Source organism: Perognathus longimembris, chromosome 3, assembly GCF_023159225.1.
Source record: "Perognathus longimembris pacificus isolate PPM17 chromosome 3, ASM2315922v1, whole genome shotgun sequence".
Taxonomy (NCBI): domain Eukaryota; kingdom Metazoa; phylum Chordata; class Mammalia; order Rodentia; family Heteromyidae; genus Perognathus; species Perognathus longimembris.
The window spans coordinates 68,853,679-68,880,845 of record NC_063163.1 but is presented as its reverse complement, the minus strand read 5'-3'; the positions used below and the strand labels follow the sequence as shown (position 1 = coordinate 68,880,845).

The 27,167-nt window shown below is 37.2% G+C and overlaps 1 protein-coding gene across 1 annotated transcript; it reads left to right on the top strand.

Annotated features, from left to right (window-relative positions):
• Positions 1-2,293: 2,293 nt before the first annotated feature.
• LOC125347655 (vomeronasal type-2 receptor 116-like) lies at positions 2,294-25,385 on the top strand. Its single transcript, XM_048340641.1, has 6 exons — positions 2,294-2,409; positions 17,878-18,163; positions 19,204-20,010; positions 21,984-22,211; positions 23,153-23,276; positions 24,463-25,385. Exons 1-6 carry the CDS (start codon positions 2,294-2,296, stop codon positions 25,383-25,385), a joined length of 2,484 nt encoding a protein of 827 aa, XP_048196598.1.
• Positions 25,386-27,167: the final 1,782 nt, after the last annotated feature.

Genomic DNA, 27,167 nt, shown 5'->3' with positions numbered 1-27,167 from the left:
GGCTTGGACTCAGGGCCTGAGCACTGTCCCTGGCTTCTTTTTGTTCAAGGCTAGCACTCTGCCACTTGAGCCACAGCGCCACTTCTGGCCATTTTCTGTATATGTGGTGCTGGGGAATCGAACCCAGGGCCTCATGTATATGAGGCAGGCACTCTTGCCACTAGGCCATATCCCCAGCCCATTGGACTTCTTCTTGCTCAAGACTAACACTCTACCACTTAAGCCACAGTGCCACATTTGGCTTTTGTTGTTTATGTGGTGCTGAGGAATCAAAACCAGGGTTTCATACATGTTAAGCAAGCACTCTACCACTAAGCCATATTCCCAGACCCAGGTTTTGCTCTTCTTTCTTTAGCTATTGCAGTACTACTTAGAAAATGATTACCTCTGTCTGTTGCTTAAAGTGTTTCCTTTATGTAACTAGCTTGTAGTTTCACATTTAAAGCTTTTAATTTGAAGACTTTAATGGAATAATAGGGAAATATTTCCAGTCTTCTATCAGTGGCAACATAGTTTTCCAAAGAAAATATGTTACAGAAGTAATCTTGTATCCACTATGAGTAGTTTACAATGTTGTCAAGAATCAGTTGGCTCTAGATATGTGGGATTATTCTGGATCAACAGTTATGTTCATAGTTTCTTCATGTTCGGTGCACCAGTATCAGGGTGACTCTGTGTCAGTGGTTATGAAGTACACTGTGAAATCAGGTTTGCCATGTTACCAGCATTATACTTTTTGATTGTGCTTTGTGTACTCATTTATTTTGTGATTCCAAATAAATTTTAAGAGATTTTAAATTTTTTTGTGAAGGAGATCACTGGAACTTTGATGGGGATTGCAATGAATCTCTGGGTTTCTTTGTAATTCCAGATTTTCCACACTATTCATTCTCATCCCTGAAAATGAGATGTCTGTCATAATTTATTTTCTTCTCTGGTTCTTCCTTCTACAGACTCTGGTTTCCAGGACTGATAGAGAGTTTCAATGTATTAGGTAAAATTTCTAGTAGATGTCATTGGAGGCAGTGGCAGATGGGTTGTTACATGGACCTCTTTTTCAGACGAGATTGGGCACGTTCAGGTTAGTATGGCTGTAGACATGACCTCTTTTTCATCAATCAATTTGTCTTGGTGTGAAGACTTCTTCTAGAATCTTTAGGCCATTTGAAAACAGGGGATATTTGGCTTCATGTCTGTGTCTGGCAGGGAAACTGGGTGTGGGGAGTATTCACATGCACACACAAACAGATGTGTACTTATGTACTAGTTCTAATGCTAGAACTCAGGGCTTGGGCACTGTCTTTGAGCTTCTGTGTCAAGGATATTGCTGTCCACTTGAGTCACAGTGCTGTTTATGGCTTTTTTGGAATTTAATTGGAGTTAAGCCACTCATGGACTTTATTCCCTGGGATGCTTCAGACCATTATTGTCAGATCCCAGCTTTCTGAGTATCTAAGATTATAGGCATGAGCCACTGGCACCCAGCTTGTACCTTGTTTTTCCTGCATCAGTAAAGATAATCATGTGATTGTTCACAATTCTATTTCTATAGCGAATGATGTGTACTAATGTTTCTGCAGCAACTTTACTTCCTCAGGCTACAGTAAATGGGGACATTTATGGAGTCTTCTGCACATGGAATACTTATTGAAACCTGACTGTATCAACCACCAATGTTCTGGGGCTGTTATGGATATTGTGTGTGTGAGTCAACCTTCTTGGTATGATGTCCTTATAATTTAGTGGACATATCACACATGGATACTTTTTCTGGACATTTCATCATGCATCTGACATGGCATCCTCTGAGGCAATCCAGTTGCGTAATCCCAAATAGCTTTAGTACAAAAAGTTTCTAGACAAAGATGTTGAACAAAATACATCCAAGATAACTCCATCTTTGGGGCCTCACTATCTGTGGTCTTTAATGAAATAATAACACCTGTGGTGACAAAGGCAAACCTGAAAACATGTTTTTCCCACTCATGGTTTTCCCCTAGATGAAATCCACAGGTGAAGAGCCCCAGTGAATAATTTTACAAATTACTTCTGTGGACTCACAAGCGGATTTGATGAAAGGTGAAAATCTTTGTAAATCCCTGTCAGAAAACAAAGACACATAGGCACATATAAAAAGATATGTGAAGATAAAACTGAAACTCTGAGCCTCACATCCAGCTAGAATTTATTCTTGGCAGAGGCTTCAGGGATGTATATTTTAACTTTAACACTCCTTCTTCTCCAGCTTCCCCTCCTGGTCAGGCCTTTCACTGGCAATATCTGCTTTTCTACAATGGAGAAACGTGCACACATGGATGGAGATGTAATGATCGCTGGGTTTTTCCCCCTCTACGCTTTGGAAATGGATCATGGTAACAATGAAGCTTCCAGACAAGATGCGCAAGCACCGTAAGTAATGCACCATTTTATGCCCATTGACTGACTGTTATGATCTGAGGATGTCCAATATCTGAGGAAACTATGGGTGCACATGTCAGTGTTCTCTCTCTACACTGGCCTCAATCCCTGTTGCACCAAAAAGAACTCAGTTTCATTATTTTGTCTTACATATACTGTGGAGTGATTTTCTGCATTCTAGTAGAAGAGGACTCTATTCCTTTTTTTTTTCTCAAATTTTTATTATCAAACTGATGTACAGAGAGGTTACAGTATCATACGTTGGGCATTGGATACATTTCTTGTACTGTTTGTTGCCTTGTCCCTCATGCCCCCCTCCCTCCCCCCTTTCCCTCCCCCCCCCAGGTGTTCAGTTCACTTACACCAAACAGTTTTGCAAGTATTGCTTTTGTAGTTATTTCTCTTTTTTTACCCTGTGTCTCTCAAATTTGGTATTCCCTTTGAATTTCCTACTTCCAATACCAGTAAACACGGTTTCCAATATACTCAGAAGGACTCTATTCCTTTCTACACAGTTTCTCTTTTCCAGCATCCCTGTATCTCCTCCTTTTCAGCTGTCATTGCAGAAAATGAAGTGATGTTATTAAAATCAACCTAAGTCACTGGCATGACATCTTTACTGAAAGGCTGTGGCTACATTTCCTGCCCCCTAAGCCAGTAGTCCGATAACTTTTCTTTAGTAACACCTACATTTTGAGAATGTTGATAAAACAAAAATATTGGCTCCTGTAATGTGCCTGTAAAACTAACTAATAATGGGAGTGATATCTGTGGATCAAAGTTTGAAGCCAGCCCAGGCAGGAAATTCTGAGACTTTTATCTCCAATTAAACAGCCAAAAGCTGAAAGTGAAGCTGTGGCTCCAGTGATAGAGTGTAAGCCTGGAGCAAAAAAGCTCAAGGTCAGTGTCCAGGCACTGATTGCATGCCACAGGACTGTCATACATTTTCTCTCTCTCCCTCTCTCTCTCTCTCTCTCTCTCTCTCTCTCTCACACACACACACACACACACAAACACACACACACAAACTCACACAAACTCTTACAGTTGATACGTTTTTACTGTCTCAATTTGAGTTTTGTATCATTATTACATGTCATGTCTGTTATGTTCCACAAACAGAATTAATCAGGCAGCTCAGCACTATCAAAGAACACTTGTGGGAAAATTTCATCAGCCCACAATTAGTTTTGCTTTACTGATGCGTATGCATATTCTGGAATTTGGTCTCTAACACACTGTCTCACAAATAAATAGCTATATTTAAAAAGAAAAAGAAATGGAGAATGACTGTAGAGTACCCCGAGAAATTCTAGCAAACTGATTGCTATTGCAAGACAAATGTCATTGTCTCTATCACTTGCACTCATTTTCAAGTACTGAGGTAACATAGCCTGAAGAATCTGCTAAAAATTGAGAGCAGAGCACACAATACAGGAATTACTATCCTCTATTGCTTAGAAGATATATGTCATATGTCACTAGTATTTTTATCTTTCTTTTGTGCTGATCCTGGGAACTCAGGTCCTGAATATTGTCCCTGAACAGTTTTGGTAAGGTTAGTACTCTAATACTTAAGCCACAACTCCACTTCTGGCATTTTTGGTAGTTAAATAGAGATAAGAGTCCCACAAACATCCCTGCTCAAGCTGGCTTCACATCATGATTCTCAGATTCCCAGCTTCAAATCATGATTCTCAGATCCCAGCCTCATAAATAGTTAAAACCATAGTCATGAGGCACTTGTGCGTATCTTAGCTCACTCTTTTTATTCCCCACTATTTACCCATGTTCTGTTAATGTTAGTTCTCTGAGTTTCCAAAAATATATTTGAGTACTTTTGATAGTGTGCTAGCCCATTCAGTATTATGGTCTGAGGCAATAGATGTTTCTTAGCTACCCACAGATAAAAAGTAAAGTCTGGTTTGGTTTAGTAATGTTTATGCATGTTATTGACTGCAGACAGCAATATTTATCCACTGTCTTTCTTGTAGATAAATAAAGCACGACAATTAGACATAAGTAGATGAGAGATTTGGCTCAAGTCTATGCCCAGTGCAGTTAGGTGAAGTTTTTTAATTTTGATACAATATGGTACTTGTGCCAAGTTCCTGGTTCATATTGTAGTACACACTGCATGTTGTGTACTTTGTATTTATCCTCTCATCTGTGACTATTCTTTATATCTTGTCCAACATCCTTTTTTCTTTACCATATCTGTAATTTCTTCTGTCATGTTCACCTTTGTGAATTAGCTAGGAACAAGCCACTGGTGATTTACTTGCTTTGTACTCTTGACTGGCTTTTTCCCTCACAGCTGATACTGTACCAATTGATCTACCTCTCCACTTCTATCTTTTTGCTGGTTGACCAGAGGTAAAGTGTGTCATGGACTTTTCTGCCCCAGCTTGCTCTGACTAAGGATCATTCCCCTTCTGCCCCCTCTTCAGGTAGGATTGCAGGCATAAGTCACCAGTACAAACGATTAATTTCTTCAGGAATCTCCAGTTATTAACTTTAATATACCATCACCAAAAGTGCAAGTTTTGTCTGGGTTGATGTCGAACTAATGGGTGTCGTGATTACTCAAATGGTTGAACACTTTTTTCAGTACTGATTTTCTGTTTGTTCTTTTTAATTTTTTAAGACTCGGTTCCTAGATAGAATTTTTTTTTACTATCCATATTAAGTTTTCCAGTACTTTTACACTTTGATATTAATCCTCTGTGAGATGATTAACCAGCAAGGTTTTTAACAATTCCTTTGTCTGTCCTTCCATTTTTTTCATTGTGATAAAGATTTTCAATTGTATATAAGCAAAGCTAGTTTCCATTTCCAGTGCTGTGTGTAGCATTTAGTGTTGTGTAAATGACACTAACGATTCTATCATTTAGTCAAAACTAGACCTTAATTCTTGCTATTCTTTTCACTATTTGAGTTTTACTTAAGATACTTCTGTATGTATGTTTTCCTTTATTTTGTCCATTACTTGCAAGTTTCCAATCTCTTTTATGAACAAATTAATTTTGAGTTTAAAAAATACAGCGTCTAATTTTAGTGTTTCACACATGGATACCCAGTTTCACAATGCCACCCTTTGTTAAGTGTACCATGTTTAGGCTACGTATTACTTGGTAACTTCTCCAAAAATCACAAATTTGTAGTTGTTTGCTATTGCTTCCTCACCTTATGTTTCTTTGTTCTATGTGTCTTTTTTATCAGTGTATTTTTCCTGCTATTATGGCATCACAGTATAAGGGAAAACCAGGTATAGAGATTGTTCAGAATTACTGCTGTGTCTGAAAATAGGTCAGGCTAATTCAGAATTTCCTTTTCGTAATATTTCATTTTGACATTTCTATTTCTGTGAAGGAAGTGATAGGAAATTTGATGGATACTGAACTGAATCTCTAGATGACTCTCAATAATGTGGGTATTTTCAGCACATTGATGCTGGCATCCAGAATTATGAGAGGTAAGTGCTGATGTGTGTAATTTTGTTATTTTCCCCTTTGATGGATCATGGTTTTACTTCAGGCTTATGACTGTACTTTTTTTCTAGACTCTCCACTTTGCTTTATTGGTTATTGCTATTGTGTTTTTATTATTCTCTGATTCTGTTTCATCTATTTGATTATTTTGTTCCTTCTACTAAGTTTGGGTTTATCTTTCTATTCCCTTGAGATGAAGCCTAGGATCTTTAATACAGTATGTGTACTCCTGAATTCACCAAAGAAACTCACAGTTTTATTTAATCCTCCTTTTTCCATATCTGTAGATTCTCATATTCTGTTTTGTTTTTTAATTGTTCCATGGTGTCTATTTCTTAAAATTTTCCATGGAAATTGGCTCATTTATTCATGTATCAATCATTCAATTAAATTTAATCCTTTTATTACATTAAATTATTACTTATGGTTGAAAATAACTCATTTCATTTTCATGTTATGTACATATTTTGTGTGTCTTCCTATTTAATTTGTAGTCTTACTACACTGTGATCTGCTTGTGTGCTCAATATATTTTCAGCAGTTTTATAATCCGTCTGCTTTTTGTCCTATCTCATGATCATTCCTGGACAACCGTCAGTATGTTGATGAAAGATAGTTTACTTAGATGTTGGGTGAAATGTTCTTTGGGAATATGTGAGGCTCATCGAATCAAGGGTGGAATTTAATTGAAATACCTTGCTGTGCATTTTGTCTGCATGGTCTCTAGAAAATCTTCATCTCTTATTATACTGAGGACTATCTCAAAGTCTACATAAATAGAGTTACTTGCTTGGATACTGTGTTAATACATATTGACAATTGTTATGCCATCTTGTTGATTTGATTCCTTCATCATTCCATTAAAAACTTACCACATTTTGTTGCTTTGATTGAGGAGAATTTTATGTGATATGATATACATACTTCTGTTTTCCTTTGGCGTTCATTTGCATGGATTGCTTTATTCAATTACACTTTTTCCTTCCATGAGTTTTTTATAGCTACTATAAAGATGATATACAGATTACAGTTACATAAGAAAAGTACATTTCTTTATGAATAATGTCAACCCTTCCCTCACTATTGTTTCCTCCTGTCTGCACCCACCATATCTATGGTTTATTTTCAACACATTATCTCATGAGTTGCTCTCCTGCATTTGTTAACCTTTTTTCCACCATTTCTGTGCCACTATGCCCTCCCAAAGACACATGAACAAATGAACAAAAGCTAAACCAAAATAGCAACTTGGAAGAAAAACATCTTGCTTCCATTTTTTGCAGTTCATTGTGACAAATATTACTTAATATAATTAGAACCACATAGGTATTGTGTCTTGCCTTCCTGTTTGTTTCTCTTTGTGTTCACTGTTAGGAATGCCTGGATGTCTGTATAGTTGATCATTTCCAAGTGTATTTTCTTGTTTTGTCTTTACATTTAGTTTGTTTACTTCTATATTGATAGGTACATTATATCCACTGCACTCAGAGAAATCATGTAACCTATTTTCTTTGGGTCAGGCTCACATTCTATTCTTAAGTCTTGGAGGGACACTGATGGTGAAATGAGTTTTGTGGAATCAACCTAACAATTGGACTGGAATTTCATATTTATTAAGTTATTCTAACTCTTATTGGTAGAGTTTCCTGCATTTCTATTACCATTCTTGGCAGATCACTTCTCGCTTCTGCCATTATGTAACTTACTCTCCAGGTTTATTGAAGTATATTCCATCTTTTCTCTCCTTTTAGAGACTTCACTGTTTCCTAAGTACTATACATTCTCTGGTACTTAGCAGAGTTAAAATAGATTATGAAAAGCTATTTTGAAATGATGAGAACATTCTGTGAAGAACAGGATGAAAGAGAAAGAAAATACACAAACTAATAGAAAAGGGCTATTAACAAATCCATAAGTGAATGCACAGAAATGTTATAATGAAAGTTCTTCATTTGAATATTAATGAAATTTTTTGTTTAATATTTTAACAAAAAGTTAAAGACATACAAATCAAAACTGCAACAACCTTGCATTTCTCACATCATTTGTAATATTGGACATCCATGTGCTGTAGCAATTGCTAGATACATTAATAATATTTTCTCTTCGGCAGAATTACATGCACAGTTTGTCTAACACAGTTTCAATGTGAGAACATTCTCAGCTGAATTGTATAGTCACCGTTATCAGTAACTTTTATATATTTTTAAGGTCTTGCCATTCAACAGAGTAGTTTATAAATAGAGTGACTCTTGATCAGTATCACCCCTATTAACATTCTCCCTCACACCTGCCACCCCACAACTTCCTTCACTTTTCATACTTTTAGATAATGCCCTGAACTTTTTCCATCTGAAAAACAATTGTTGTATGCTTAAAGTATATTTATGTATATACAACTGTCCCAAGTATTCCTAGTACTCATTCTGTGTACTTTGATTCTTTCTTTCTAAAGAAGCATACTACTTGTTTTCTCTAGAGACTCTGTTCTATCTCAGTTGATCCATGTATAAAAGATTTTGTGCCACCGGGCTCATTCTAGTTCCCTATGATGGAACATTCTAGTTCCCTATTCTAGTTCTCGATGATGGAAATATTGCAACTTGTGTTTCTCTGGATCTGGTTTACTTTACTTAGCATAATGTTCTCTAAGTCTTTTCATTTCTTTATGAATGGTTTAATGCTATTCTATGTAAGGGAAGAGCAATTCCATTGTGTAAAAAGACCATATTTTCTTGATCCATTCATCCACTGAGGGAAATCTTAGCTGCTTTCATACCAGGACTACTGTAAATTAAGCTGCAATAAACATGGTTGTGCTGATAGCATTAGTGTATCTTTGTGCTCTTTTGGATAAATGCCCAGAATTGGAGTTTCTGGGTCATAGGTTAGCACTATGTTTAGTTTTTTGAGGACCCTCTCTCATGCTTTCCAGATTGGTTGAACAAATTTACATACCCATTAGCAATGTAAGAGAGTTACCTTGTGGCCACATCCTTGTAAGCATTTTTTATTGTTTTCTTGATAATAGCTATTGTAACTGGGGTGAGGTGTAATGGTAGTGTTGTTTTGATTTCTATTTCTTTTATGACCAGGAATGATAAACATTATTTTTCATGTGTCTATTCACTAATCTCATTTCTTCTTTCAAGAAATCTCTCTTTAAGTCATTAGCTTACTTATTAGTTGTGTTGTTGTTTCTATGATGATTCAGTTTTTTGACCTGCTGATTACTCAGTAATGAATTCTTACCTTTCCATGAGTTTGAGGATTTTCTGTGATGTGTTTTTATGTTGAGCTCTTCTTTTATTGTGTTGACAGGATACAGGGTATACTTTCTTCTATCTTTTTCATGCTCATTAATGGTTCTGTCTTTTGGACTGAAAATTTACTTTAATCTTTCTTGCAAGAAAAGTGTGTGGGAGATATGGTCTCTGTATTCTGCTTGTCAGGAAACTTTTTAATCCCTCTTACATTTCTAAAGGATATCTTTCTACATACAATAACTTGGGTATATTTTATTTTTAATACTATAAAGGTCTCATGAAATGTTCTCCTGACTCATGAATTCTACAAAGAAGTCAGCATTAAGAGAAACAGGGTTACATCTCAGTGTTATCTGTCTGATTTCTGATTTAGTTTGAAGAATATTCCTTTTATATGTACTTCACTTGTGAGAGCTTGATCATAAGACAGCTTGCTGTAGATGTTGTGGTGAAAATTTTGATTATCCTTTCATTGTTATGAATCTTACAATGAATCTCTTTCCTACATTAGAAATTTTAAATTCTGTCACTACTTATTAGGACATGCATTTAAAGTTTTTGGCATTCCAAGTGAAATGAACTCCACGTTACCGAAACAAGAGTTATACCACTGTTGTATTTATTCTCAACATGCCATGTCGTACTACTTTTTTTTCTCTTTTTCCTTGTCTGTTTGTTTGACTGAGTGGTTTGTCTAGATTTGTTCCTCTTGTAGTCCCTTCCTGTGTCTGTACCCTCGCTACCACTGTATTACATCTGAGTACCCTGGATACTGTCTATACAGGTAATAGAACTGGGGAAGGGAGAGGGAATACCAAAATTGAGAGACAAAGAGCAAAAAGACAAACCATTCAAAAAGCAACACTTAGAAAACATTTTGTGTAAACCAACTGCACAGCTCTTTGGGGGGAGAGGGGGGGTGGGGTAGGGGGGAAGTGAAGAAGGAGGTAACAAATAGAACAAGAAATGTACTCACTGCCTTTCATATGAATCTGTAACTCGTCTGTATCACATTTTGACAATAAAGAAAAAAACTAAAATAAAATAAAGTTTTGGGCATTCTAAACCATCTGTAGAATCCACAAAACACTAATATTTGCTTTTTGGAGGCAAGCACTCTAGCCACTAGGCCATATCCCCAGCCCCAATATTTGCTTTTTGGAAAATACTATTTTCAACTATTGACAAACCTTGTTCACACATAGTCATTCTAACTTACAGTTTAAACCTCCATACGTGTATTACCAAGAAACTTTTCCTTTTTAATTTTTTTTCTTTATTGTCAAAATGTGATACAGAGGGGTTACAGATTCATATGAAAGGCAGTGAGTAGATTTCTTCTGTCTGGGATGCCAGAGCTTTCTGTACAGACTCATTTATTCTCCCATTAGCCCCAGACACAGCTGTAAGTGCAGAGAAGAGCACCTGCTTTTTTATATAGTATTTTTATAGTTATTGTTGTTGTTTTTCCCCAGAGCCGAGGACCAAACTCGGGGCCTTGTGCTCTCCAGGCAGGCACGTTTTTGCTGAGCTAGATCCCCAGCCCCTAGATTTCTTGTTCTACTTGTTACCTCCTCCCTCACTTTCACTCTCCCCCTCCCCCCCATGAGTTGTGCAATTGGTTTACACCAAATAGTTTCTAAATGTTGCTTTTTGAATGGTTTGTCCTTTTGTTCTTTGTCTCACAATTTTGGTATTCCCTCTCCCTTCCTCAGTTCTATTACCCATATAGACAGTATCCAGGGTACTTGCATGTAATACAGTGGTAGCAAGGGTATAGCCACAGGAAGGGACTACAAGAGAAACAAAGCTAGACAGACCACTCAGTCAAACAAACAGTCAAGAAAAAAAGTAGTATGAGTTCATGTGGCATGTTGAGAGTAATTACAACAGTGGTATAACTCTTGTTTCCATAATGTAGAGTTCATTTCACTTGGCATTCTCTTATGTGGTCATATGGGTGTAGCTATTGGGGTATTTTGGTCTTCTACTATGACTAGCGTATTCGTGTACTAGCTATTCCCTATGAGGGACACCATCGGGTTTATGTTTCTTTGGGTCTGGGTCACTTCACTTAGTATGATTTTTTCCAAGTGCTTCCATTTCCTTATGAAAGGGGCAGTGTCATTCCTTCTGATGGAGGCATAGAATTCCACTGTGTATATGTACTGCATTTTCCTGATCCACTCATTTACTGAGGGGCATCTAGGTTGGTTCTATGTTTTAGTGCTGACAAGTTGTGCTGCAATGAACATAATTGTGCTGGGGGCTTTAGTGTGGTCTTGCTTGTATTCTTTTGGGTAGATGCCCAAAAGTGGGGCTGCTGGGTCATAGGTGAGCTCTATGTTTAGCCTTCTTAGGAACCTCCACACTGCTTTCCAGAGAGGTTGCTAAGTTTACATTCCCACCAACAATGTAGTAGAGTTCCCTTTTGGCCACATCCTCTCCAGCATTTGTTATTATTAGATCTCCTGATAATAGACATTCTTACTGGGGTGAGATGGAATCTCAATGTTGTTTTGATTTGATTTGCATTTTGGAACTTTTATTCAAGCTGACTATTCTGTTCTGTTTTGTAGTCTTCACTGACATGATAGGCTTTCACTGTGATTGATTCACATATACCCACAGTAAATGTTGAATAAGTTAATTCTTTCATTTGTATTTCCATCATGCCTTCACTGTTTTCTTTTTAAAACAATGCCTGTTGATTTCATTAGAATATGTACACACATGAAGACAAGACAGGGAGAAAGAAATTGAAGTATTTTGATCCCCTTTAATCCCTTCTATTCATTCCTTTTCAGTATCTTACTATAAACATGTTAGGAAGAGAGCAGTGATCACTGCGTTTTACCATGGTGGTGTTGGAACTGGGATTTTATTGTAAAGCGTTCTTACAATTCTCTCCTCATCATCCATGTTGGAGATTGCTCTCTCCATTATGAGTTCCATGGAGTTGGATACATCCCTATTGTTTTGTTGAATAAATAAAAGTAAAACTCCATTATCTGATGTTTAAGCTCTTCTTATGGTTAATATTGCAGGAACTGCTGTTCAATATGTTGGGTCTGTAAGCATACTTTCCTATAGGTTCTTTCATTTAAAAAGAAACAAAAACCCTTTACTTCTGAAAGCTCCTCTTAAATTGAAGATTCATTGCTTGGACTGGCTTGTCACATACATACATAACATAAACTGAGCAACTCAAAACACAAAATTTATTTTTCACACAGAGTAACTAGTTGTGATAGGTTAAAAGCAACAGGACATTTACAGTTTCACCAAAACCTAATCTACAACAGGATTTTGCTGCAGTGCATGTGTGAGTGTAGATAAAGCAAGCTCTCTCTCTCTCTCTCAGCTTAAATACATTTCTGAAAATCATTCATGATAAATGACCTTCATGTGTTTACCTAACTCTACAAACAACCATAAGACACTACATTCACATTTGATCCCAAATGGGGGTAGTGTTTGAACATATTCATTGACAAACAATCATTCAATCCATTACAGTTATAAGTGTTTTCTAGATTTGAACATATTTTATTCAGCAATTTGCTGTACATTGTACTCTCACCTTTTTCAAAAGCCTTGAACTCTCAACGGAGAAAGCATGGGAGGAAGTGGTCTACAGAACTTCTGTGCACTTCCTCTTGCTTGCAAGCTTTGCAAGATTGTTTTTTTTTTAATTTGTTTGTTTTCTTGCTTTTTTTTTTTTTTTTTTTTTTTTGCAAATACCATGTGGGTGCTGGGGATTGGACTCAGGGCCCAGGCACTCTCCCTTGACTTTCTTATTCAAGCCTGGTGCTCTATTGCTTAAACTACATCTCTGCTTATGAGTTTTGATTTTTGTTTTGGGTTTTCTCGGTGGTTAATTTTTTTTATAAGATTCTCAGACTTTCCTGCCTGGAGTGCATAAATCTCAATCTTTAGATCGAAGGCCCCAGAGCAGCATGAGACATGGGTGTTATACTCATGCTATATAACTTTCCTTTGACTTGGCTGATGGTTTTCTGTGACTTTAAACCTGATCCTCAGAACTCTGCCTCACTTTTCCCTCCTAAGTGCTATTCCTCCCTTCTGTGACCTCAGTACCAACTTAGATTCTGCAGCTAACCTCCAGATCTGTTTCTGGTTATCTACATTCCAGAGTCTCTCATGTCATCCTGCATCCTGATTCCCCAGCCTGCAGGGGCCTGGGAATGGGCTGCTTCCTGTAAGGGGGTAATGTGTGGGTGCAGGGCTCAGCATTGGGGGCTGCTCTGATCTCTATCAATGCACAAGAAGGACTACACCACAATGAATACAGCTGTCTGGCTCCTCTTCTTCCTTCTTCTAACATGGCGCAATGCTATTTTCCTAGATCATTCTCTCTTTCCTGCCACATGTCTTCTCAGCTAAGGCCCCCCTTCATTCCAGGGTTGATGGGATGCTGAATACTGCTCAGCATCCTTGTTCAGCTTAATATTGACGCCTCTTGATCTCTGTTAAACTCAATCTGAGAAATATGACCCCTCTTCTATCCCTACACCAATGTCTTTCAAAGAAGCACTGCACTGTAATGGATAATTCTTTGCATGTTCACATGAGAATTGGGAGCAATTGGGAGTGTAGAACTGTGTGCTACACACAGAATATTCTATACTCCAAAGAAGCCCCTTAAAAATACCAGTGAGGAGGTGTATTCTAGTGGCTCATACCTGTAATCCTAGCTACCCATGAGGATGAGATCTGAGGATCACAGTTGAAGCCAGGTTGGGCACAAAAGTCCATGAGATTTTTATCTCCAATAAACTACTCAGAAAAAAGCCAGAAGTGGAACTGTGTCTCAAGCGATATCCTTGAACAGAAGACCCTCAGGCAGAGTGCCCTGGCCTAGAGTTCAAGCCCCAGGACTGGTAAAATAATACCAGGGAGATGCAGGAATCACCGGCTCACACCAGTAACCCTAGCTATTCAGGAGGCTGAGATCTGACAACTGTGGTTTGAAGACAGCCCAGGCAAGAAAGTCTGTGAAGCCCTTTTCTCCAATTAAACCAAGGGGCAAAGAATCCTAGAAGTGGTTGTGTGCCTCAGCAATAGGGTGCCACAAGCTTTAATTTAAAAAGTTAAGAGACAGAGCTCAGGCCTTGAGATCAAGCCAACACATACATGCACACACACAAACACACACACACACCTACACACACACATTCACACACACACACACTATATATATATATACGAGGAAAAATAAGAGAAAGAGGAAAAAGACAGGAAGAATGAATGATTGGATAAAGGCAAAAATTATTTTTCCTATGTCTCTTTGTATAGCTTTTTGTCAGTTAAAGTTTATCTTTGGATAAGTTTGGGATACAGTATCTTCAAAAAACAGTTTTAGATGGCTCCCAGTTTAGACATGATCTTATCTTCTGACCTCACTCAAAAACGAAAGAAGGAATTTCACCAGCAGGGCTACCACCATGACAGAAGTGATATCAACCAACAACAGCTGCTATTTAGTGAACTTTCTTAGTACCAGGCCAGAGGCTGAATATTCCCTGCATGTTATCATTAATCAGTGGTTACCTAAAGAATCTACTGCAGTGATTTTCTGTAAGAAAAGGAAGCTTGCAAAGTCAAGGAGACTTGCCAAGGTCAAAATCAGTACTGGTATATCAAATCAAGCTACTTTGTACCTAGTTCAAACTTAAACCCCTATTGATGAAAGTTTTAAAGTCAATGTCAAGGATCATATCCAGAGGGGTATACAGCACAGCAGAGTGGGTCCCACAGAGATAACCCTAAAAATTTAATCAATAAAATACATTAAAATCTGTAAGACCTGAGCAAGTAAAAACATATTTTTTATAAAAGCAAAATGAAAGTCACCCACAGAATGAAATCTGTCTATCTTTTCGGGCAGAGGTAGTTAGGTAGGCAATAAGAAAAGTAGCTACTTAAAAGGCTTAGTTCTAGCCGGGACACCAGTGGCTCATCCCTATAATCTTAGCTACTCTGGAAGCTGAGATTTGAGTATTTTGGTTCAAAGCAAGCCTGGGCAGGTAAGTTCATGAAACACTTATTGCCACTAAACTACAAAAACAAAGCCAGAACTGGTTATGTGGCTCAAGTGGTAGAGTGCAAACCGTGAATGAAAAAGCCAAGCTTGAGTACAAGACCCTGAGTTCAAGTTACAGTACTGACACATATACAAAAACAAAAAAAATTAGAAGCATCTTTTGACATAATTTGCACAATTTCTCACCCAATCAAAATAACATAAGAAATAGTCATTAAACTCAATCGGTAGGTATAAAATATCCTATCAAAAAGAAAATATAGGAATGAAGCTCATGGACAGATTCAACCCTCTTAGAACAAGTCTCCCTTCTGCCAAGTGAGAAAAATACGTGGTAGAGAAGGCCCTTGTAAAGAGAGCACAATTAAATTTTTGGTGACAATGAAACAATCTTCACAAAAGCTGGTTTCAAGTTTAAATGGTTTGTATGATGTTCACTTTGATTCTCAGTGCATCAAAGTATAAAATGCTACTTTACATGCATTTCCTCAGCCTGTTGCTCTATTTTGACAAGCATATTATGTTAGAAATAACATGATATGGTGACCTGCATGGTGACTCCCACATGGCATGTGCTTACAATTTTTAAAAGATCAATGCAAAGCAAAAAGCCTTGTATCTCTCTCCTAATCATTGTCTAGGATTTCTAGGAAAATGAAGGAGGGAGATGTGTAGATTTGAACCCAAAACATGAGATGCTGTTCACTTTGGTTCCACAATATTGTTTGTTTCTGAAAATTAAATTTCAAAATTTTCCAATCTCAAGGGATTCATTTTCAGTAATTGGTCACTGGCTGGTGGACAAGTCACATTCATGGATGTAGGCAGAAGGCAGTAGGCAGGACTTTGTGGAAATTCTCCACATCTAAGACTTCTTCCCCAGCTGTGACTTCATATAAAGAAAACATGGAACATTGCCAAAATGCTTATAGTCCTTTATTCCTCCTTCTTTGCCTTCCCTCTGCACTGTGATTTTACAGGTTGTATAATTTATTCCATCTCCTTCAGAGTCTTAATGCTTTCTTTGATCAATATAATGTGGCAGTGGTGACATAGTGCAGGTTTAGAACATGGACTCTTCTTTTGTCTGCTGCTTCTACCAGTAAATGAGCTCACACTAACCTACTGGAATAGAAAAGGCTATAGGAATCATATAAACTGTTTCACATGTCCCAGTTATACCTTTAGCACTAGGTAGAAGCCATCCTTATCCATAAATGTCTCTACCTAGCCTGTAACTATTCACAGGTGTGTGGTAGAGACCATCCAAGACCAGAATGGTCCAGCCAAGACCCATAAAAATGTTGAATCACTGAAATCTTGAGCTAAGCAAATGATCATTGCTTCAAACCATTAAACTTGATGACTTTTCAATGTACAGTAGGTACACAATATAATGTTTCAAAATCATTTTGCTATTGAAGTCAAGTTCTAAAAACCATCCCTCCCAACAGTGAGAGCTACAAGAGGTCAGGCAAAATGCCAGATGAATAAATCAGGGGCTCAAGTCCTATGATCCTGGAACTAAAATTGAATGTTCTGTAAGAGTAAAACAACAGCTTTAGATGCCAATCAGGATGCATAAACATAGCATATAAATACTACATACTAACTGAATGTGGGATATGAAGATGGGAAACAGACAAAAGTGGAAGACAAGAAAATCCAAACTTTAGTAATGTTCTCTCCTAAGCTAATGTGTGTACATGAGAACAAAACTGAGTTTAGCTTCCTTGTTGGGACCAGCATCAAGAAGGAGTTTTGGGGCTGGGTAGTGATGGCTTCTGCCTTGGAATTCTACCTACTCAGGAGACTGAAACCTGAGCATTGTGGTTCAAAACTAGCCTGGCCATGAAAGTCCATGAAACTCTGATCTTCAATTCAGCCACAAAAATGCAGAAGTCGAGCTGTGGCTCCCAGTGAAAGAATACCAGACTTGATAAAAAAAAAAAGTCAATTGAGAGTGTGAGGCCATGAAATCTACTAATACTATATAGTATACATATATTTTATACATATGTTAATTTTTAAGTATTTATAATAACTTTAAATACATTAAAAGACACTATAGTACACTAAATACCAACATATATGTAAATATAACACAGTATATTATTTAGTATACCTTATATTGTTATGTGTTACATTATTTAATATGCAACAGTACACTAAAATACCATAGTTAAAATATTTCATTTCCTTTAAATATTAGCAAATATTTGTACATTTTAAAGTATACATCATTTTTCATATTTGCTTTATATATTTCAAGGTATATAGTACATTTGTATGTATAAAGTATACATTATCGATAAATACATATTTACTTATGTATATTTATTTATTTAGTAGTGGTACTGGGGTTTCAACTCAGGACCTCAAGCTCTTGCTTATGGTTTTTGCTAAAGGCTCTGTGTCTAGCATTTGAGCCATACTTCAACTTCTGGTGTTTTGATGGTTAATTGTATATAAAAGTCTCACAGGCTTTTCTACTTGCTGGCTCCAACCATAATTATCAGATATAAACCTCCTGTGTAGCTAGGATTACAGGTGCAAGCCACTAGCACCTAGCTGATAATTTCATCAAAGTTTTAGGTTTTGAAAAACTACTCAAATTTCTATGCTCATTATGCAGGATCTTCAAGGATTACCAATTTGTTCTGGCTTTGGCTTTTGCTATTGATGAAATCAACAAAAACCCTTTTCTCTTACACAACTTGACTCTGGGATTTGATATTCATGATGTTCAATTCAGAGGTTGGAAAATATTTAAGAATCCCTTCATTTGGCTCTTTGGGAAGTACAAGATTCCAAACTACTCCTGTATGAGAGACAGCAGGTCTGTAGCAGCAATTACAGGACCATCAGCCATAACATCTGACAATATTGGGACACTGCTGGGACTATACAGTTTTCCACAGGTGATGGTGGGAGAAGGTGATGGATATAAAAATGTCTAATTTGGTGCCATTTCAGGAGTTAGAAGAGAATGATAAGAAGAGACTGTATTTGTGAACCTATCAAATTTTGTTGTATCAAAGAGTACTCAGAGATTGTGGAATATATATATATATGTATATGTATGTATAAATATATTATTTCCACTGTTTGTAAAATGAGATGGTAGAGTTAGAGAAGAGAAAAAGGATATTGTTTGAATCATCAATAATTTTCTTTAATAAATCAGAAAGTGGAAAATGACTTTGCAGTGTGAAGATATATTTATCAGGGTACTGATGGCTCAGACTTGCAATGCTAGCTACTCAGGAAACTTATATCTCCACTTAATGAGCAAAACTCAGAAAATGAATTTCTGGCTCAAGTGGTAGAACACCAGTCTTGTGGGGAAAAATCCAAGGAAGTGCAAGAGGCCATGAGCTTGTGCACCTTTACTGTCATGTACTTACACACACACACACACACACACACGCAAAATATTATGTTGAATGAAGTCAGGCTCAGAACAAGAAGGTATAAATATGTACTCTTATATGTAAAAGTTATATCTAAAATATTAATATGAAACATATGAAACAAACACATAGCCATTTCCATAAATATATGACCTATCTGAAAAGCATGGCATATATAGGGATGTAACTTCATGCTGTAATTTTTCTGATTTACTGACAGTACAAAAAATGAATACCAGAAAACTGAAGCATAACTTGTCTTAGTGGTGTATCTCTTAGGAGGAAAAAGCAGATGAATAAAAAATGGATGAATGTTTAAGAAACATAATATTCAATACACATATGTGATGATGGATTTAGGAAATTCAGGAAGGGGGTGGGATTGATACAGCTACGAAGAGTTGATGGAATGAGTGGCACAAAGATCAAGAGATTTTTAACAAATAATTTCATATATTGAATAACTATTAAAATTATTTTGTTAAAAGCTATAACAAAACCTACCTTCTGCCTAATTCATTCATGGAGCATCCAATTTTTTCCTTTAGTTTACCATTGGGTCATTTGATAATGCCCTGAATGACCACAGTAAGTTTCCTGCTCTCTATCAGATGGCCTCAAAGGACACGTCAATAGCCGCTGCCATGGTCTCACTACTGCTTCACTTCAGCTGGAGCTGGGTGGGACTGTTGACCTCAAAAGATGAGAATGGTTCATGGATTCTTGCTGAAGTAAAAGAAGAAATGGTCAAGAACAAAATTTGTGTAGCCTATGAGCTAGTGATCTCAAGCCAAGATTTGTCACATTTATTCAATGTCATGGGAATATATAACAAGATAAATAAATCTACAGCAAGTGTCCTCATCATATATGGTGACAATGATTCATTAAAAGTTTTAATGATAAGTATTGAGCAAATTTTCATGCAAGGCAAAGTTTGTATCATGAACTCAGAGTGGGATTTCACCAACAAGAGAAAATATTTCATGCTAGGTTCATTGCATACACCTCTTATGTTTACACACCATCATGTAGTTGTTTCTGGATTCACAGATTTTGTCAAGACAGTCAATCCTTCCAAATACCCAGAAGACTTTCTTCTTGCTAGGCTGTGGTTTCTCTCTTTTAATTGCTCAGATTCTAAGTCTGACTGTGTAACATGGGACAATTGTCCTCATGATGCCTCTTTGGATTGGTTGCCTGGGCACATTTTTGACATGACTATGTCTGGAGAGAGTTACAACGTATACAACGCTGTGTATGCTGTGACCCAGGCTTTCCATGAGCTGCTTCTTCGTCAAACAGAAGTTCAAGCAATGGAGAATAGAAAAGAAACAGTTCTTTCCCCTAAACAGGTAATTCCTTCTGTTGGATGGCCCAATCCATGAGGAAAGGCATATGCTAGAGGGGTTTCTTACTGTATGAAATTAAATATTTCTGTATATATGCATGTATGCATATATATGTGTGTTTGAATTCATATGTTATACATACCTTGGTTGCTGATATTAATGAATATATTTCAGTATTTGAAGTAATTGTCTCAAATATCAATCTCTTTCCTATTACAAACTACTCTAAGTGCAAAATTGAATCAATGTAAATTGACATAAAAAAACTTAAGTATTTCAAGTTCTTTTCAAAACCCCAGGACATTTTTTGATTTTACTCTTTTTTGGGTTTTTTGTTTGTTTGTTTTGTTTTTGCCAATTCTGGGGTTTGGGACTTGGCCTAGGTACTATCCCTGGCTTCGTTTTGCTGAAGGCTAGCACTCTACCTCTTGAGCTACAGCACCACTTTCTGGCTTTTTCTGTTTATGTGGTGCTGAGGAAATGAACCCAGGGCTTCGTGCACACTAGGCAAGCACTCTACCACTAAGCCACATTTCCAGCCCCCTCTCCCCCACCACCCAGGAATTATTTCTGTTTAAAAGTCTTTGATTTGGTGTTTTTTTTTGGGGGGGGGGCAGTACTGGGCCTTGAATTTAGGGCCTGAGCACTGTCCCTGTCTTCTTTTTAGGCAGGGCTAGCACTCTGCCACTTGAGCCACAGTGCCACTTCTGCTTTGCTTTGCTCACCAGAGTTTACTGGAATTGTATTGCTTTGGTTTCTTTGTTTACTGAAGTTTACTGGAATTATAATCACTAACAGCAATTCTGCATCTGTATGTTTCTTGCTTAGCTTAACCTGCCAGACCACCTGCCTGTGTTAAATGTGATTCTTACCCCATGACCACCTGCAAAAGGCACATGTGATACTTGCCCTTAAAAGCCAAGCCCTATTGGGCCCCTGTGCGGTTTGTCACCATACCGGTGGTGGCTAGCAGACACTGTGCACAGCTAAATAAAGACTACTACCCCTCCCCCCCAATAAAAGTATTTGAGGTACAACAGGCTAGTAACAAGGATAAAATATATTTTGTATTTCTACACATTGTTTTTTTATATTTCTTTTTTAACTTTTTTCTTTATTGTCAAAGTGTAGTACAGAGGGGGTTACAGATTCATATGTAAGGCAGTGAGTACATTTATTGTTCAACTTGTTACCTCCTCCCTCATTTCCCCCTCCCCATCCCAAGAGTTGTACAGTTGGTTTACACCAATGGCTTTTGGATACTTTTTATTGTTTTTTGTCAGTCCAGTGACTTGAACTCTGGACTTTGGCTATGTCCTTGAGTCTATTTGTACTCAAGGCTAGTTCTCAACCACTTCAGCGCAGCACTAATTCAGGGTTCTTCAGAATAGTTTATTGGAGACAACTTTCTCACAGACTTTTCTGTCCCAGCTAGCTTCAAATCTTGGTGTTATTTGTGCCTCTTTAATGGCTTGAATTACATACTTGAGCCACCAGCATATTGTTATGAATTCCTTTAGTTACCAAGAAGCTCAACATATTCATAGCTAGTGTTATGAAAACTATAACTTCAGCTTTCCCCTAGAAGTTAGTTCAGTCATAGGAAAGGATGACCTACTGAACATATTTATCCATATTTTTTATAAGTGATAGTTTGTTCCAAATTTGGTATTACACTTTAGCAAGTTCAAACTATAGACTTTCATTAAAATAGTGGTTGTAGTAGTCTGTAGCAAAATGGTTTCTCTTGAAGTGAAAAGATGTCTATTTCTTTACTGAGTGATCAGAAAAGGTTATTTTTCAGAAATATTCGATCTATTTCTCCATATATTTTGTTCTGGGATACTTCCTTAGATGTCTGTGCTATTCTTGACTTCAGAATCAGAGATTGAAGGCAATTGAAAGCTTTTCTTAGTTCAAGTCTTCCATGTTAATTCTGGAATATATTTCACCATAAGATGATGTTTCTCTTTTAGCTGCACCCTTTTCTGAAGAACATCCAGTTTTACAGTTCTACTGGACATCAAGTGATTTTGGATGAGAAAAGCAAATTGGATCCCGAGTATGACATTGTAAATATTTGGAATTTTCCAGAAGGTCTTGAACTTGCTGTGAAAATAGGAAAGTTTTCTCCATATGCTCTACATGGCAATCAACTGTCTTTATCTGAAGATATGGTACAGTGGTCCATTGGAGCAACAGAGGTAGGTTGGAACTAATCCTAAAAAAAATTAAGGATACACAAATAAGCAAACATCCCCCTTTCAATCTACATCTACCTGAGTGCCAGCAACTTTGTCCCATAAGCCTAATGATTCATCACATAGCTAAGATCTGAGTACCATGGTTTAAATCAGTGTAAACAGGGAACTCTGTGAGCCTGTTATGCCCAACTAACCGCAAATATCTGGAGCAGAGCTGTGACTCAAGTAGTGGAGTGCTAAACTTGAGCAAAAACAGCTTGAATCCAGTGCCCAGATCTTGAATTCAATTACCTGGATCCAAACCAAAAGAATTAAATGGCTTTTTAACTGTCAAGTTAGAAGATTCTCAAAAATATAAATTCTATTTCTCTCACTGGGTTTCTAACACTTCAATAAAGTACATGATGAGAAACTGTTTTGTTTCGATGTTTATTTTTCTCATTTCTGTGTTGGCATATTCAGTGGTTATTTGACCTAGTATTAAACCATCTTTTAAGAAAGGAGTCTGCCAACGCACATGTGAGAAGATTCTCACCCCATGGCTGCTGGAAATCAAAGAGAAAGGTACCATAGTCCTGGGGTTCATATAACACTATAAAAAGGAGGTTTTCCTTCTTCTTTTCCTCATGTCACAAATAAGACAAGCTATTAGGCCATGAATTCAAAGAAATTCCATAGGGCTGTACACTAGGAATTACTTTCTCACCACTGCTTTCCACCTTTTAAAAATCCCAAACTTTGCAATAATTCAACATACTAGAAATCAAGGTTTACCACATAAGCCTTTTTGGAATCTTGCAATATATAACTGAATTCAATTAATCAACTGCACTCACTTGAACAGAAACATGGTGTAATGATTCTATTCTTTAAACAACAGAAAGTTTAGAATGTTAAGTGCAAATCTGAACAGTTACTGACAAATTTCTGATTTTTCTCAGACTCCTCACTCTGTCTGCACTGAGAGTTGTGGTCCTGGATTCAGGAAATCTCCTCAGGAAGGAAAAGCTGCCTGTTGCTTTGATTGTACCCTTTGCCCTGAGAATGCGATTGCTAATGGGACAGGTAAGTCCATGAAGTGTGAAGAAATTCTTCCTCTCTCCCTAGTTTTCCTCAGTCTAAACAAGTCAATGCAAAAAAATGTGTATTAGGACTACAGAGCCCATTTTCCTTCTCTCTGTGAGTAATTTAATTTTGACAGGTGGTGGTATTGCTGGTTGCAATATGATACATTATGGCAAAGTTATCTCCAAATATCCTTCTTATCACTAATCATTAGGACAAGGGTAAACTCTAATATGAAGTTGAACATAAGTCTTAGTAGGGAAAGTTTTCATTTTAAAGGTTACATTTTACCAACAGAGAAAACACAGTTCTGGCATACCTTTTTTTCTCAATGTCCAGGACTGGTCTTATCACAAGTCAAGTGCTTAGAAAGGTGGATTCCATTTCAGAAGTAAGCATGATTAAAGATTGTCCAGGAGTGGTCAATCAGTTCCTATAGTGTCATAGCTGAGTAGATGACAAAATCAAAATGAGGAGACTTCAAGAATAACATGCCATAGGGATGAGTTAATGTTTTACTGAGACATGTAGGCAAGTGTAAGCCACATATTTACAATTTTCAATACAATTGCAGAACTGTGTACAATTCTGTTATTAAGAGTTAGAAAAAGTGTAGAAAATTTTGGTTAAAATATTGAAATACCACAACTATCAAAATATATGATAATCACTGAGGGAAAAAAGTTGAATAAGAAAGCCTGAATAAATGATAAGATGGAAATGGCAGAAATTTATGGTTGGAAAAGAAACATATACATTAAATTCTTAATTAATTTATTTATTGTCAAAGTGATGTACAGAGGGGTTCAATTTCATATGTAAGGGATTGAGTATATTTCTTATCAAACTTGTTACCTCCTCCCTCATTTTCTCAGATTGACTCTTGTCAACTACCCCCGCCCCTTCTCCCCTGAATTGTATGTACAGTTACTTTACAGCATATAGTTTTGTAAGCATTGCTTTTGCATTGGTTCAATTTTTGAACTTGTCTCTCCATTATGATGATCCCCATCCCTTCCCTACTTTGGACAAAGGTGTGTGTGTGTGTGTGTGTGTGTGTGTGTGTGTACTTTTATATAGCAAATACTGATATTTGAGGATTACACCTAAGGAAACTATTTCTCAAATTTGGTGAAGAAAAATAATTTCATAACTAGGACTAATAGTAATGTGTACTTCTCACTAGATATGGACCAGTGTGTGACGTGTCCTGATCATCAGTATGCCAACACAGAAAGAAATCAGTGTCTCCTCAGAGCTGCAAGTTTCCTGGCTTTTGGAGATGCCTTGGGCATGGCTCTGGCCTGCATTGCTCTTTGCTTCTCTATGCTAACTGCTGTTGTTCTTGGGATATTTGTGAAACACCAAGACACTGCCATTGTCAAGGCTAATAACAGGGCTCTCAGCTACAACTTGCTCATCTCTCTCATCTTCTGTTTCCTTTGTTCCTTGCTCTTTCTTGGCCGTCCCAACACAATAACCTGCATCCTGCAGCAGATCACATTTGGAGTTGTCTTCACGGTGGCTGTTTCCACAGTGTTGGCTAAAACAGTGACTGTGGTCCTGGCATTCAAGGCCACTTCTCCAGGGAGAAGGATGAGGTGGCTACTTGTATCTGGGGCTCCAAAATTCATCATACCCATCTGCACTCTCATGCAGGTGACTCTGTGTGGACACTGGCTGAGAACCTCTCCTCCCTTCATTGACACAGATACACACTCTGAACATGGCCACATCATCATCTTGTGCAACAAGGGCTCCCTCACTGCCTTCTACTGTGTCCTGGGATACCTGGGCTCCCTAGCCCTGGCCAGTTTCACTGTGGCTTTCATAGCCAGAAACCTGCCTGACACCTTCAATGAAGCCAAGTTTCTGACCTTCAGCATGCTGGTGTTCTGCAGTGTGTGGATCACCTTCCTTCCTGTGTACCACAGTGCCAAGGGGAAGGTCATGGTGGCTGTGGAAGTTTTCTCCATCTTGGCCTCCGGTGGAGGACTCCTGTGCTGCATTTTTGTCCCAAAGTGCTATATAATCTTCTTCATGAGAAATACAACTTTTCTACATGGTTTTGGGATTAAACGACATAGTAGGAGAAATAAGCATTCTTAAGATTAAATTCAGTGGTTTGATTAGTGGATACAAGGTCTAATCTAAATCCACAGGAATTTTCCCTTTGTGTAATCATTAATATTATGGAATTTTTACTTCACAGGGTAGGAACCCATTGTGCATTTTTGTAGTATTTGTAGTCAGAGGTATTGTAAGACACCATTTAAACTGGAATTCTTTTTATATTTTTGTTTCCTATGATTTAATCTGTGCTTAATTCTATAGTCCCCTCTCTTAGTGTCTTTTCAATATTGTCTTTGACAATAATTTTTCTAAACTTTTAATAATTTTGACTTCATATTATTCAGTAGAATACTGAATCCTTATTGTGTGATGTGAACTCTTTGGGATGATATCTGATTATAGTGCTTTTGCAAAATATTTTGTATTCCTTGTATTTCTTCTTAATTCAGGTTGTAGTAAACTTACACAACACTTTTATCTCTTAAATGAAGAAAGGCAAAGAATGTACTCAGGGATTGGTTGATGTGTTGAAGCAAGAGTGGATGGATGGCAGGCAAGGAGAATGTTAATGGCATGAAAAAGAAAGTTCCTGGATAAATAGACATAAGGACAGAGGTGAGAAGAAAGGGGGAAGGAAAATGTAGCCATATAAAAGTTTTTTCTTTTGTATTGCAATAAAATTGTATTCACCCAAAGCACACTGGATTTAGACCCTGAGTCTTGGTTTGCCTGTCTTCTTCATGTGTGAGCGTGTGTGTGTGTGTGTGTGTGTGTGTGTGTGTGTGTGTGTGTGTGTGTTGCTGGGGATATGTTTTTATTTGAGTGATTTCCACATACATGAATGAAAACGAAATAACTGAGAATATTAAGAACATTTTAATTTTTAAATGAAATAATAAGTGATGGACAAAGCCACTTTCATTTGGTCAAAAGACTTCAGGTGCCCATATAAAACTTTCATAATAAAAACCATTTTGCCTGTAGGCATGAGTACAAATTTATAGTAATACAAAAAATAGAATTTAAAAATCAGTCTACTTAGTGTTGGAAAAATAACATCTCTTTTGTCTTTTGGATTAAACGTGATTTTTAATACATTAAAATAAAAGAAACAAGATAAACTCAAAGTTCATTTCATATATTCCTTCAAAGGTTGGATTTACAAAAATAAATATCTAGGACTAAAAACCGAATAACAGATCTGTAAAATACCTCTACAATTGTCCGGACACTGGTGGCTGATAACTGTAATTTTAGCTACTCTGGAGCCTAAGCTATGGGAAGTGTAGTTCAAAACCTGCCTGGGCAGGACAGTCCCTAAGATGTTTATCTCCAATTAGCCACCAGAAAACCTGAAGTGGGACTGTGGCTTAAAATTGATTTAGCACTAGCCTTAAGCTGAAGGGTTCAGGGACAGAGTTCAAGCTTCATGACTGAAAAAAATAAATTAAAAATTCTACCATCAAAAATAAAGCTTTGAAGTGAAAAATGGACAAAAATGAGATAGTGGAAAGACACGCTGAGTTCTGAGATTGGCAGAATTAAAGGTGTGAAAGTGGCTATATTCCCAACAACACACTATACATTTAATATTACTCCACTGAAAATTGGAGTGCATTTTTTTGCAAGAATAGAAAAATGAATACTAAGCCAAGAACCAATGGCAAACTCTGATAACCCTCACTGAGAATAAGAAGGTTCTTCTCAGAAACGAAAGTGGGAAGAAATGTTTATAGGATCTCTTACCTGGGTAGGGTGGCAGATGTCATCTCAGCTCTGTAAGAGGTGGAATTGAGGGAGTCAGACTTCCTGTGCAGT